This window comes from Marmota monax, unplaced genomic scaffold, assembly GCF_021218885.2.
Source record: "Marmota monax isolate L192 unplaced genomic scaffold, Marmota_monax_Labrador192_F-V1.1 WCK01_AAM20220418_F8-fsc00001, whole genome shotgun sequence".
NCBI classification, from domain to species: domain Eukaryota; kingdom Metazoa; phylum Chordata; class Mammalia; order Rodentia; family Sciuridae; genus Marmota; species Marmota monax.
Genome location: NW_026693777.1, coordinates 14,529,863 through 14,545,559, shown reverse-complemented (window position 1 = coordinate 14,545,559; position 15,697 = coordinate 14,529,863). Strand labels below are relative to the sequence as shown.

Here is a 15,697-nt window from a genome sequence, read left to right as displayed (position 1 = left end):
TTGACTCCTATCATAGGGAGAATAAAGAAAGTACTTTCTCAGTCTGGACCAGAAATTAGCCAAATTATCTAATTTTAAGAATTTGTCATTTAAAAAGTCAATCCATGGTTGAATCCAACTATATAGGGAATTGATCACAAGGCATTGGCACCAAAGGAAGATGGGAGGAAAGTGATCACATACAAACTCCACAGTGGCTTTAAAATGTATGGTTTTAGCTGATTCGTGAATAAATTTCAGCCAAGTGTTGGACTCATACCATGAACTAAGGCTAAAAAGAGTGATATTAATATAGACTCTATAGGTATCAAGTGTAAGAGTAACAAGTGTCTGACAACAATCCAAAACCTTCAATTATTGAAAGGAAGGACATGTGGCTAAGAAAAGAAGTTATATATGGTAGTGTACAGATTCAACATGTGAGAGTCAGTGACTCCAGTGCTCTTGTTCATGGTCCTGGGCCAGATGCCCCACTCAATGTAGTCATCAGCTTGAAACAGCAATCTTGCATGGAAGCTGTCTTCTTTTTGTTTGCTTCTGAAGAAGGACTCTTTGTCATTTCCAGTTTGAGGTGTCCTATGGGACAGTTTTTCAGTGATCTAAGATGGGTGTATTTCTCTATAATTGAGAACTGTAAATATAGAGATCAACACCCAGTTTTACCACTGTGTTCATTACTTAAAACATCTGGCTAGATTCTACGTACTAAGGTTGGAAGGCAGTTTTCCAGAACAGCTCTGAATTTTAAATCATATAAAGTTTGTCTCAGAGAAAATCCTTCTTGGCTATGTTTGATTTAAACTGTGTATGCTGAATGACATCCAGCTATTATCCTATAATAAATGCAGAAAAAAGTCAGAATCAGGATTCTCAAATGTATTGGATACTGAGGTTTTGGTTGTTGAGTTAATGGATTCCAGGGGAATTGACCTCACTGTAATTCACAAAGGAAAAAGTTAGGCTGAGAAAGTCTGAGAATTTTGGAAAGTTTATCTAACTTAAATTTGAAAATTCCATGGGTCCTTTTTATGTTACTCATGGAGTGAGAGTGAGAAAATCATAAGGTGTACTGTCTTACAAATCTCTCTAGATAACTATAGTGACTGAGTGTTTCCAACCCTAGAGAGAGACATTTCCTAGGTAGGAAGCACACTAAACAGTGTCTTTTATTTTGTTTTTGCCAATCTTAAAGTTGAGGCTTTTTGTTTTTTTCAATTTATTTTTTAGTTGTAGTTGGACACAATACCTTTATTTTATTTGTTTATTTTTGTTTGGTGCTGAGAATCAAACCCAGGGCCTCGCACATGCTTAGGCGGGTGCTTTACCACTGAGCTAAAACCTCAGCCCAAAATTTAGGCTTTTGGACAAGCTTTATCCGTCCTAAAAATAGGATATGATTATCAAATAAAATTTTTGTTTACTGAAAAAACTGTGAAAAATTACCTCAAGTATAATACACTGATATATTCTATGTCACCACTTTATAAACTGCAGGTTACAACCCAATCCATGATATCAATTCAGATTTTTTAAAAACAAATCCACTTTTATTTATTTACTTTTCATTGGTTTAAATCCTTGAAGAGTACAGCTTTACATTGATTCTGTGCAGTGGCCTGAGTAGGAAACTTGATTGGGAACATGACACAAATCATGCCATGTTTCTGTGGACACAAGTTACCTTCCCCCAGATTAACCTGGTTTTGTTCAATTTACTTTCAGGAATCACTGGGTCGTTTATTGCTTTGAATGCATAGTTTATCTCTTGTCCAGCCAGTATCGGTTTCATCCTGGGCATATAGCTAGCAAAAATGGCCTCGCATCACAGCCTCCCAGACACAGGTGACTTTCAGAAGTCCTGTTCCCAGTACACCTTCTCAGGCTATAAGATGGCAGAGGAGCCAGATTTTTTTAAGTATATATGTATATGTAAGGTACTTCAGTTGAAATTTTTATGATTTTTGTTTGTTTCTTAATAATTTGACTGCGATCCATTTAATGCATTTTTTGTGTGTTGATTCTACTTGGAGTTCAGTTTCTTAGATCTATGGGTTGAAATTTTTTATGAATTTGGAAGATATTTGGCTACTCTTCAAAATTTCTACCCAAATCTCTCATCTACTTCCAGGACTCTAGCTGCATAGTTAATTCACTTGTTTCATAAGGCACCAAGGCTTGTTCTCTCTCTCTGCCCCTCATATCTGCACATAAGGGGGATTTCTTTGTTCTCTGTAATTTCTGTTGCCTTGACTTCAAGGTCATTGATCTTTTCCTCTGTAGTGTTCAGTCCACTGTTAAGTTCCTATGGTGAGTTTTTTTCCAGATGTGATATTTTTCAAATCTAGACTTGAGTCATACACACACATATAATGCATGTACATATATACATATATATACACATATATATAATTTCTATTTCTCTACTAAGATTATCTGCTCACTTGTGTTCATGTTTTCTCTTAAATCCTTGAACATATTTATAATAGCAGTTTTCAGACCTTATCTACTTATTTCAACATCTGTATCATCTCTGGATCTGTTTCTATTAATTGTAAAGGGTGTTGCCCTCTTCCTTTAAAGAATGAATTAACTAGGTCAGCTTGATCCTTTCAAGGCTTGCTGACTGTTTTTCTAGAGTATTCAGCAAGATCTTCCTCTGAGTGGAAACTTGGTTATCTTTCCTGGTACATCTCTGCTTTATGGTCCTCTTAGCTCTTTTCTAACATACTTTGCTTAGCTTGCTTTGCTCTTAGTATTCAGTCACAGATTTAAAGAAAATTCTTTGAGATTTCTAGAGTTCAGCTTTCTTATTTTTAATACTCTGCCCTTCAAATCATACCCCCAAGTTCTTATCTTTGTTTCCCTATCCAGTGAGACTTACTCTTTGGACTCCACCTTCTTGTAACACTACTTTAGGAAGTGTCCCCAGGCAAAAAGCCAAAGTTGGGCTGTGGATTTTACCACAATGTATTCACCTTCTCTCAAGGAACACATCCCTGTAATATCTGTCATCCACTGCCCCAAAACAGTTGTTTTCATATAATTTGTAGACACAGACACAGACACACAGACACGCACACACATATTTATGCTACATGTGTAGTAGTTTATAGCATAACAGTCAGTTTTAATTATAGCCAGAACTGGATCATCTTTTAGAGATAAATGAGGATATATACTCGAAAGCCTCCCCACCTTTGTCATGGGCCAAAGACACACCCAAAGGCACTACCAGGGTTTTCTTTTTTAAAAAGTGTATGTCCAGTCTACCACACAGAACAAAAATTGGAGGCTCCAGCATTCTGTTTGTAAGTTATGGCTATAATAATTTTAAGCCAGTAATAAGGATTTTTTAAGGATATCTTTTATTACATATTAAAACTTCTTAAATAATTATTTAAATGAAATCTCATTTTTACTGATACTTGTCTATTGGGTTGTAGTTAATGTTTTCGTGTATCTTTAAATGATGAAATTCATTTTTTCTAGGAATTTTTGTAGTCTTTTAACTTATTATGAAAAGTGATATTTTATTTTCATATTTATACCTTTTATCATGGATCTTCATATCTGGACATCTTCATGTACTTCAATGTACTCTTCACTCCTGACCTGGGCCCTGGCATGAGCTCTGATACATGAATTCCCACTATGCTCCAAATCTCTGTTCCTTTGAGCTTACTCTCACATTTGTTTAATGTTTCTACTGGAATGTCAAGGTCATTGATCCATCACTCTCTCTCTTCTTGCCAGTTATGACCAAAAGAAAAATCCTTTAGCTCATCTGTGTCTCAAAAGAGTAAATGGTTCTTTATGGATTATAATAGTAATTCTTGAATTAAAATGTTTTAAAATCATGTTAAGTGAGTGATTAATGACCAAGGTCTTTTTCTTTTAGATTGTTTTTTAAAGTAGATGCTGTTTTAGTCTTATCTTTTTTACAAAAAAAATTATGATATACTGGTTTTGCTTATGTAATGAATTATGTACTTTTTATTTAATGAATTATGTACTTTTTATTGCTTTCTACAAATCTTGTTTTTAGGATAAATTCTAGATCCTATTTGAAAGTGCTTTTTCAGGACATTTTGTTTGCTAAGATTGTATTCAGGAAACTTGCCATCTCTGTAATGCAAGTATGAATGTTGAAAAAAAAACTTTATTGGCCTTTTAGTTACATTGGATTTTAGAATCTTAAAATTCTGTATACTTTATGAGTAAGTAATAAACCATCCTTTTCCCTGTTTGGGAATATTTCATATAAAAGTAGTTACTCATTGAATATTTAAAATAATTCTGAAATCAATCTGACCAGGCCAAATAAAATACACAGTAAAATGTATTAGATTCCTGAACATTATAATATTTAACAGAAACCATTTGTTCTTTGATCATCTACTTCTAATAAAGTTTTAAAATTTTCAATCAGAATTAAACAGAGGGGCTGGGGTTGTAGCTCAATGGTAGAGCACTTGCCTAGCACATGTGAGGCACTGGGTTCATTCCCCAGAACCACATAACAATAAATAAACAAAGGTATGTGTCCATCTATAACTAAAAATATTTTTTAAAAAATTAAACAGACATATCAGGAAGACATTAGGTTATTACACTCTTTTGGTAAGACTGTAGTTAAAAATATATGTGTATGTATGTGTGTGTGTGGGGGGGGGGGGGCGGTGTGTGTTATATTTTCCATTCCCCTTCTACCAGGACACAAACATTTCATCTCCAAGATTAACCCTTAAGAGATTGAGTTTATAAATATCTCGTATATATTTTGCAGTTGACAAATTACAATTTGAACCTCCTCTGAGAAAAGAAACTGAAGCACGGGATGAAATGGTAAGAATGATAACTTTTAAATTTTAAGAAAACTTATTTCAGTTAGACATACTATAAGAAACAGAATCATATCCTCTTTTAAGCATTTTTTAAAAAATATTTTTTAGTTGTTGATGTACCTTTATTTTTTATTTATTTATATGTAGTGTTAAGGATCAAACCTAGTGCCTCACACATTCTCTGTTATGAGCCACAACCCCAGCCCCAAGCATTTTTTATTGATAATGTATTTCACATACTCAAGTTTGATAAAGTTAGTAATTGGTGTATTTTGAATAGTTAGAACATAACACGCTATTTCAGTCATTCATTTTGACTCTTTTGAGTCTTTTGAAGTATTTATATGAAACTACTAAACACTTATTTGGAAGCTTAGCTCAAAGTTCTTGCTACCTTTTTTCATATCTATTTTATTAGATCTATAGTAAATATATTTTTACAATGCCTTATTATTATTTTTTTTAAGTATTTTATTTGTGGGGCGGAGGATATAACTCAGTGGTAGAGCACTTTCCTAGCATGCACAAGGCCCTGGGTTTGAACCCAGCACTGCCAAAAAGGAAAAACAAAACAAATATGTCATTTGTTTATATGACTTCTTTTTTAACCAGTGCCCTTATTTTCAGACAACTACTTAGTTAACCCTTCTTTGGTCTAAAAGAAAAGACTAAATAAAGCATGATATTGTTAGAGTTGACCTAAAAGTTACCTTAATATCTACTTTATTTTCAATTAATAGAACTATATTTTTTAGAATAACATGTAGAAGAGATGTTGTTCTTACTGTATGTGTCTGTGAGTCCTTAATTTCCATGCTAATAAGAAAAAGTAGTAGTACCAGTAAATAAATAATTTAATAATGTTATTTAGTCCTGCATGCTAATGAAGTAGTGATGTAAGTAATTCAAAGTTGCTTTTTTGCTTTAGAATATACTAGCATATTGATAAAGAGGACTTGTCACAGGCTGGGATTGTGGCTCAGTGGTAGAGCGCTCACCTAGCATGCGCAGGGCCCTGGGTTTGATCCTCAACACCACATAAAAATAAACAAACAAAATAAAGGTATTGTGTCTAACCAAAAAATAAATATTAAAAAAAGAGGACTTGTTACATTTGAAGCTATATTTAGTATGTTTAAAAAATTTCTTAAGTTCATGTCAACTGATAATGAGTCACTGGCCTAAATAGGTCAAATGGCAAAGCAAAACTAGCTGAAGATTTAGAAACTGATTCAATGCCAATACATTAACAATCATGACACTGGAGTTTTTCTTGAATCAAAATGATGACTAGCATCTTTCAGTAATAAATAAGATGGTTAATATCTATAAAAGGAACTATATTTTTAATCTTCACAGGGAGTCTCATCAGACCCAAACTTTATATTACAGTGGAATCCTTTTGTTGATGGTTCAAATACTGGAAAGTAAGTTATTTCTGATTAATAACTTTATTTAATTTAATAAAAGTTATTAAATTACATAGAATAGTATTTGGTAGTAGAGGAATGGAATTTAATAAGCTTTAATTTTTTTCTTAAAAAAGTTGCCAATATAAAGCTTCTGACTTTTTTTTTAATTACCAAAAACCATCACATATTGATCATTAATGCTTTTGTATTTTGTTTTAATCAAAATGTACTATGTGTAATAATAATATATGGAAAGGTGACTCACAAGATGTCATGGTAAAAAATTACTGTAGTGGAAATCAGAAAGTCCCAGTTTTATCTCCACAGTGTAGTTACTTCATAGTCTAGATTGGTATCTTTCCTTTGGCAATTAACTATAGGGCATGGCCTCATTGTTGTTGTTTACTTATATGTGCATTGCATTTGCCTAGAGAACTCTTTCAAAATACAGATTCTGTGTCCCAACATTAGACCTATAGATCTGGGGTTGTCAAACTGCATAGCCTATGGACCAAATCTGGCCTGCTGCCTATTTTTACACAGCTCGTACACTAAAAATGGTATTTACATTTTTAATGCTTGGAAAAAAATCGAATGAAGAAGCCAGGTATGGTGGTGCACAACTCTAATCCCAATGGCTTAAGAGGCTGAGGCAGGAAGATTTCGAGTTCAAAGCCAGCTTCAGCAAAAGCGAGGTGCTAAAAACAACTCATTGAGACCCTATCTCTAAGTAAAATACAAAATAGGACTGGGGATGTAGCTTAGTGGTCAAGTACCCCTGAGTTCAATCCCTGGTACCCACACACACAAAAAAAATCAAATGAAGAATATTTTGTCATGTGAAAATCATATGAAATTCAGATTTCAGTGTCCGTAAGTAAAGCTTTATCAGAACATAGCCTTCCTTGTTCATTAATTTATGTATCATCTAAAGATGCTTTCACTCTATATTAGCAGAGTTGCAACTACTTACCAAGCCTATGAGATTTACTGTTTGGCCCTTGACAGAAAAAATTTCCAACCTCTACTATAGAATATTGTCTTTAAGACTGAAATCTAAAAATCCTAAAAGCTTTCCAGTTGATTGCAGTGACTGGATAAACATGTATGACCATTGGGCTAGATCAGTACATGTCAAACTTTGATTTGCGTATTGAACTGGAGATCTCATTAAAATATACATTCTGATTCAGTAGGTAGAAATGATTCATTTATAAAAGGTCTCAAGTGGTGCCATTATCACTGGTCCGAGGACCATGTTTCAAGTAGTTTGATTATAATAGCCACTTGAATCTTATGGGTTTAAAATTTTTGAATTTTATTGTTGTTTTTTGTTTATTTTTTCTTTTGATGCTGGAGATTGAACTCAGGGTCTTGCATATGCTAAGTATGCATTTTACCACTGAGCTACACCCCTAGCCTGAATCTATTGTTTATTAGTAAGTTTAAATTAAATATCACAAAGCATAACTATGAAGTAAAGACTTGGTGCCTTCTTTATAATATCTCTATTTTATAGTCACACTAGTGCATTCTGACTATATGAGGTCATAGTTTTTCCTCATATTCCATATCATTATCTATTTGTCTTTTAATACATGTAAATATTGTTGTTGTTTTAAGTTATGGCCATTTATCATCATCTAAATTATATTTTTCCTCTTTGTATTAGATCAACCTCAAAACGTGCAGTACCACCTCCCCTACCTCCTAAGGTGAGCTGTTTAAGGACTTTGAACAATAAATCTTTTTTTAAATAATTAAATTTTTTAAATAATTTTATTGATTTTATTCAGAGTCAGAAGTTTCTCAAATATATTTTAGATGAATACAGTTTTCTTCAGAAGGGAGACATGAAGATGTAAAATGTATAGTAAAGAAGATTTCATGAGAAATAGATTTCTTAAAAGAATTTATCAGTATATTATAATAATATATAAAAGTGGCATTTATTGTGATATATTCCTTCCTATGTGCACATAATTTGGTCAGTTTCTTTCCACAAAGTCTTCCTTTTCCCCTCCCCTTCTTTTATTGGTCTCCCTGAGAAATAGAATATTTTTAACAAATATTAGAAAAAGAAAAACATAGATCATTGCTCATTTGAGAAAATACTTGACTGCATGGATCATTTATAATCCTATTACTGTAGTTTGACATTTATGTAGTCATACTTAATTGAGTTATTGTCCTTGTTTCCACTATTAAATATTTTATGGACTGTTTACATCATCTCTATTGGTTATAAAAAATTTTATCAATTTTGGTTGAGCTGATTAAAAATTAAATGTTAAGTTCAGAGTTGTTTTGGGACAGTAACCTAACTCTAGCTTACTTTGCTCACTTAGCACAGTGAGTTGAACTAAACACTAGGAAGAAAAAGGTGCATCCCCTACCTCCTAAAGTCTTTGAAGCCTAATAACTAAATTCTGTATCTAGATTTTTCAAAGTACTTTTTTGTTTTTTAATCACTAGCCAAGGATAAACAGTTACCCTGAAGACAACCTCCCAGATGAAGAAAAATCATCAACTATAAAACGTTGCCCTGATTCAGAGAACAGAGCTCCTCAAGTTCTCAGAAGACAGAGTAGCCCAAGTTGTGGTCCTGTAGCAGAGACTTCCTCTTTGGGTATGGCTAGCAGTGTCAGCAGCCCTCGAGTGCGTACAGCTAGATACTGTGATCTGGGTAAATAAATCAAAGTGGAAAGAAAGCCACATTGTTCCTGTTTTAAAGAATATCTTTCTTCTGTAGTCGGTCCTATTACAGTTTAAAGCTTTATGAGGTTCTTTAATTCCAAATAGATGGTCTATAAATAAATTCTGTCCACTTCAACTCTAATATGATTCCTTATTAAATATTAGCCACACATGCTTGTGCACACCTCTGATCCCAATGACTAGGGAGGCTGAGGCAGGAGGATTACAAGTTCAATGCCAGCCTCGGCAACTTAGTGAGACCCTGATTCAAAATTTAAAAAACAAATAATACTATAGGACCTATAAGGATGAATACTTATTCCTGCCCTCCTGGAGATTAGAGGCTATGGCAGAAGTTATATTTATGTATACAAAACATTAGAAAAGACAACTTGTATGAGAGTCTCATAAAATAATAACTGTATGTAATAGAATATCTGAGATTTCTGAGGGAGGTAAGGATGGAGAAAAGAGAAAGTAGACTCTTGACGGGTAGTAAAGGGCTTAATGAGCCTTCAGTAGGTGAAGCCAGTGCTGACAGACATTTTTGGAAAATAAGAAAGAAGAGTCAATGCACTGAGGCAGGAAAACCTGAATTATGTTTTAAGTACATTCCACTATGGGATAGTGTGATATTTAAAGAAAAGATAGGACTGAAAATGTGGATTAAAGTTCAATTGGAAAAGGTCTTGAATATCAATGTAACCATGTTAGGAGATTTCATTTTTCTTTACACTATGGAAAGACATTCATAATTTTCATAGGTTAAGAGCATGGCTAAAGATACAGTGCAACAACTATAGAATCTAGAGGAAGGAACCAAAGATAACTCATCTGACAGTAGAAAATATTCTTCCATAACAAATCACTAAAGGGGAAGACAAGTCATGAGGGAAAGGAAAAATTGTTTTTCAAAGGGTGTATTTATTTGTGTGATCATTCAACTTTTAACTATGATTCTCTTTAGGAAATGGTGATGGTATTTCAAAACTGATTAGTGAAAATACAGAAGGATCAGCACAAGCACCACAGTTACCTCGAAAAAAGGACAAGCGAGACTTCCCTGTAAGTAAACAGGCATTTAGCAATCAATTGTAACTAATCGTGTATTTATCATGCAAGAGAAATAATCTGTTTAATTTGAGAATTTGCCTATGTGGAGCAGGATGGGATGGTATATGCCTCTTGTCCCAGCTACTTGTGAGGCTGACATAGGAGGATAGCTTGAGCCCAAGAGTTCAGAGCCAACCTGAGCAACATAGCAAGACCCCATCTCTCTCAAAGAAAAGAATTCAAATAACTAAATGTCTGAATGGATAAAGGTTTTCTTTTTTTGTTTTGAGGCTCAGGAAGTCTTATGATATTAAAATATTAAAAATTATTTTTTCCACAGAAACCAGCCATCAATGGTCTACCACCCACCCCAAAAGTACTGGTAAAGAATATTTTTATATGACTTATTTGCCATGTTTTATGTCTTTAGAAGCAGCAGAAATAGATTTGCTATAGGGTATGTTATAATGAGCCATTAAAATCAATGATACTACAAAATAGAAAGGTATTAGATGCATTTGGATAGTTCATGGATCAAATCATTTACCCTAATTTGAGTGAATTGGTTAGAACTTAGAGACAATTTCTCATTTTATAAATACTGGCAGTTGGGTTCTCAGATTAGCCTAAAAAGGCCAATTTAATTTTAGTGTGATAATGTTAATAGTAATGTGTCCTCTTGCTTATGTGAATTAAATATCTTTCTATCCCTGATGCCATTTTCACATTGGACTCTGTACAGTGAAATGGGAAACTTATGTTAATACTTATTCTCAGCCTGTATGGTAGTTCAACCAGTCATGTGAATGGGATGCTTTATAAATTGTACTTTTTTATATAGTAAAAGTCTAATAAGTGTAAAATATCGTAATGATTTTTCTAACACTATTTAAAATTATATAATCAAATAAGTCAATATTTCTTTCTTTATAAATAAGATGGGAGCATGTTTTTCAAAAGTTTTTGATGGCTGTCCTTTGAAAATTAATTGTGCAACATCCTGGATACATCCTGATACAAAAGGTAAAACTTTTGAATATTATGCATCTCTAATAAACAATTGGATCTTTATAACTGAGATTGTTACTTTAAAAATATGATGTTAGAGAATAGACTAATTGGTATAGGAACCTGTGACAACCTAAATAGATAGTTAGGGTTTGGTTTAATACATTAAAACTTAAGAGTGTGTAGGATCCATTCTTGATTAAAAGAGACTAGAGATATCAAAATTGATTGCATCCTTACTTTGGAATTTTCTCTTACTCTAAAAAACATTACTAGGACAATTATCTCAACCAGTAAGATCTGTAGATTAGGAAATAGTATTATTATGTGTACTATTCTCTGGTTATATACAACTGGTTAAAATACATCCTGAAATATTTAGGCATAAAGGGGCTTTTGTGTCTGAAATGGTTCCGGAAACAAAACGCACATAGGGGAGAAAGAATGAAAAGATGAAACATAAGTGGTAAATGTTCAGCATTTGGGGAATCTGTGTTAAGGTATTCAGGAATTCTTTATACTATTATACATTTTCTGTAAGTCTGAAAGGATGTCAAAATAGTTATTTTTCTAAGTTTAAATTATATATTTTTAAAGTGAGGAAGCCTAACAGAGAGAGAGAATTTTTTTAATGTTTATTATTTATTTTTTAGTTCTCGGTGGACACAACATCTTTATTTTATTTTTATGAGGTGCTGAGGATCGAACCCAGCACCCTGCACATGCCAGGGAAACATAACATATAGAGGCAAAAATGTGTAATCAAATAGTCCGAGTTTGAATTGTAGCTGCCAGGTGATTTGGAAAATAAGCTTAACACCCCTGGTTTTCATTGTAATCATTTGTAATGTGAATACTCTTAATGCTTACTTTGTAAGAAAGGAAAGCACCTGCCTGAGTATATGGCAATTAGCAAACAGGAATAATCAATAAAGGGGTTCAGGAAATGTTTGTTTTAATTGCTTTAAAATGATCTGCTTTAAATACCACTGTTAGAAAGTATAACAAAAAAATTTCAATAGAAAGGAAATATATTTTTGTTTGAAACTTTGTATTTGGTATAATTTCAGACTTACAGAAAAGTTATAAAAAATAGCACAAGAAACTACTAACTATATATACTCAAAATCATTAATTGCTTCTATTTTGCCTCATTCATTTTACCATTTTCTATCTATTGGAGACCTCATGCTCCTCTGCTTCAGTGTATATTTCCTAGCATCAAGAATCATCACTTGGAGAAAAAAAAAAAAAAAAGAATCATCACTTGGGCCGGGGGAATAGCTCAGCAGTTGAGCGCTTGCCCGAAGCCCTGGGTCCAATCCCCAGCACCATGGAAAAGAAATCATCACTGAAATAAAACAGTACAATGAAAAAGATCAGGAAACTTGTCACTGATGTAATGCTGTTTTTCTGTCCATCATGTTTAAATTTTATTGTCCCAATAGTATTCTCCCTAGTCTCCACCCTTTTTTTTTATTTCCCCAATCCAACATTTAATTCAAGATTACATATTACATTTATTCAGTTGGCACTTATACATTCTAATTTCATTCAGTGAAATAGGATCCATCACTATTATTTATTTTCACACTTAAATTGTCCTGGAATTTTTGTTTAAAGTGTCCTAATCATTTTTGGAGCACTTCCTTACTTTCTGACACTGGAGAATTTCTAGGCTCATCCTACTTTCCCGTCCCCAGAATAGGACTCAGACTTGTCTCCAAGAAGCCCTGGCTCTTTTTAGTAGAAACAGTATTTAGAAACCAAGATCTGAATTCTTGGTATTTCATTGTGGTGTGTCATGATTTATAATTAATGTACTTTTCTTGCATTTGAGGTTTCTTACAAAAATAGTTACTTACTATAAACAAAAAAATTTAAATATAAAAATAGTGTTGAAGGGAAGGATTATATAGTAAGATAAATTCAGAGTGAGTTGGTACAACAAAATATATCTTTAAAAAAAGAAGAGAAGTGTTTAGGAAAGAAATAAGGTGGCATGAATTTTAGAAAATAATTTTACTTTGGCTGTCTAACTCTTAATATCATTATAAAATCATTACTTTAGTAAATTATTTCAGAAAATAATAATAAACAATTTATGAACTGTTTTAGATCAGTACATTATTTTTGGAACTGAAGATGGTATTTATACATTGAATCTCAATGAGCTACATGAGGCCACTATGGAACAGGTAATGAGGTATTTTAACTAAAAAAATTAGTTTGGACAAATTGAATAAAAAAAGTATTTTAATTTTTAATCAATTTATTTGGGCTCAAATTCTAATTTTCATGATTTAAATATTTAAAAGGTTGACAGTGAACCTTTTACATGTTCCTGTTGATTTTTTTTCCTAAGATTTTGATAATTTACTAAAAGACAGAAAATAGTTATTTTTATAGAACTAATTTATTATTTGTTTTGTGTGGTGCTAGGGATCAAACTCAGAGCCTTGCATATTCTAGGCAAGTGCTCTACCACTGAGTTATATCTCTAGCAGTACTATTTTAGAATGTTGGAAGGATAGGGATAAGAAAATGAAAATTGCATGGCTTATCTTCTCTCTCTTTCTCTCTTTTTAGTTATTTCCACGGAAGTGTACTTGGCTATATGTTATCAATAATACTTTAATGTCATTATCAGGTATGTATTTGGCAATAAAGAATAAACATAGACAAGTAGACATTAAATTTTAGTATATACTACATCAAAATGTTATTTATAATTTTATGTAACTGTATTATAGTAACTTTGGGACTTGGAGATGTTTTCTTCTCAAACCATTCAAGCTTCTAAATACTTGGGGGAGTGTGAGGGGGCAGGTAGCACAGTGATTAATACCCGTGGCCATTCCATTCAGCTCAGCCTCCGCAGCGATTGAATATTAACAGTTGAAGGGCAAGAAGTAGATTGAACTGCTCTTTTCTCTGTGATGTTTAGCAAGTCACTTACCTTCTTGGACTGTTTTCTTATTTGTCAAATGAGGGTAATGGGATTAGAACGGTTTTATGAGGTTGTTGTGAGGGTTAAATGAATTGATATCCAAAGTGCTTAGTAAATTGTGAAGTCTTAGGCAGATATTTGGTGGTAGCATTCAGGTTGTTCTGAACCACATTAATCCACTACCTTGGATTAATGTTTTAAAGGTTCTTAAGTGATGTGATTCCAGAGCAACCTATTCTAATTCTGGTTATTGTGGGTTTTCTTTTTTGGTTGTTGGTAGTAGTGAATGGATGAGTGGATGGTATTTTTAAACTTTTTTGTTTGTTTGTTTTGGCCCTTTAAGTTTCAAATTTGCAAACATAATAAATATTCAGACAGGTTTTCAGAGTTACCATAAGTGATATATTTATTGCTCAACTTCAGATTTTATAGGTGTTCTGCATCTGGGATGGTAAGACAAAGTGGGTTTTAATTCATACCTACCAGACCATATCTTCTTACATTTTAGATATAAATTGCTAGCTAGAGGTTTCATTCTGAAAGTAGAGAACAGAACAGTAATTATTATTTCTTTCTAGTAAAGATTCTTCAGAAATCTGTATATTTGAGCTACTGACAGTATTTATGAAGAGCATTTTGTTTGTACATAAATGATTTCTAAAAAGTAGGGGAGCTCAAAAGAATACTTAATCTTTTTGACTTTAGTTATACTTTCCCAAAACTGTTTTTCATTTTTTAGCAAATATTAATATACCATATTACTTTTGTGAAAAGAAACTTAAACCCAATTCTGTCCAAGTTAACAATTCTAAATTTCACACAAAATTACTTTTCTCTTTCTTGCTGCTTTTATCCCTGGTCATAATTGTCTTCAGAAATAAGCTTAAGAACTACACAGGGTAATCAAAGTAACTATGGGAAAGCAGGGGAGATTAGTTTATAAGTTAGTTCTGTCTTCTGATCAAATTGACTTACAAAACTGGTAGAAGGTAGATAGCAGAGGTCAATAGGAGAAAACTTTTTTGTCCATGTACATGTGGGTAGCTGGATACCTGGCTAGCTGGATAACTGTGTGTATAGGAGAAACAGAGGGGAAGGGTGGTATAGTGTGAACCAGAGTGTTTCTATTCTGAGAAAATAAAGATGATTTTGTTAAGCTAAGATTATACATAGAAGAAAAAATGTTATATATATATATATATATATATATATATATATATATATACATTTTTTTCTAATAATAAAAAGGTAAATACTGTTTTATGTTGTTATATTACCACACCATATATAATGAGAAGTCAAAAAAGATAGTTACCTTGTCTTCCACTGCTTAACACAGCTAATGTTTTTGATGAAATGAAAATGTACCCCATTTATACTTTTATTTTGGCTTATAATATTGGTTTATCTTACTTTTCTTACAATTTCATTCCATTTTATTTGAATTCATTCACAATTATTTTAATCTAAGATAATTTGATAAATTATGGATAAGTAGTCTATCCCAGAGAGAGAATACAGTTTTATAGGAATTTCCACTTTGTACCAAAATTATTACATACACATCATTGTAACTTGATTTATAAGGTTTTGTACATCAGTGTTTAACAGTTTCCTTTTCTGTGCTGGCATCATGAAAGTTTACATATATTCAGCCCAGATCACTTATTTGTCAGAATATACCAAATTTGAGTATTATGAAACAGAATTATCTACTCACTTAAAAATTACTT

At 32.6% G+C, this 15,697-nt stretch overlaps 1 protein-coding gene across 1 annotated transcript in view; it reads left to right on the top strand.

Moving 5' to 3' along the window:
• Map4k5 (mitogen-activated protein kinase kinase kinase kinase 5) overlaps positions 1-15,697 on the top strand; it is a 119,979-nt gene that overhangs the window by 82,044 nt on the left and 22,238 nt on the right. The window contains exons 15-24 of the mRNA XM_046461013.2: positions 4,787-4,845; positions 6,204-6,271; positions 7,929-7,971; positions 8,732-8,885; positions 9,921-10,018; positions 10,347-10,388; positions 10,945-11,029; positions 13,133-13,212; positions 13,604-13,664; positions 14,951-14,953. Of these exons, the coding sequence (XP_046316969.1) occupies positions 4,787-4,845; positions 6,204-6,271; positions 7,929-7,971; positions 8,732-8,885; positions 9,921-10,018; positions 10,347-10,388; positions 10,945-11,029; positions 13,133-13,212; positions 13,604-13,664; positions 14,951-14,953 (693 nt within the window). The remainder of the gene's footprint in view (positions 1-4,786; positions 4,846-6,203; positions 6,272-7,928; positions 7,972-8,731; positions 8,886-9,920; positions 10,019-10,346; positions 10,389-10,944; positions 11,030-13,132; positions 13,213-13,603; positions 13,665-14,950; positions 14,954-15,697) is intronic.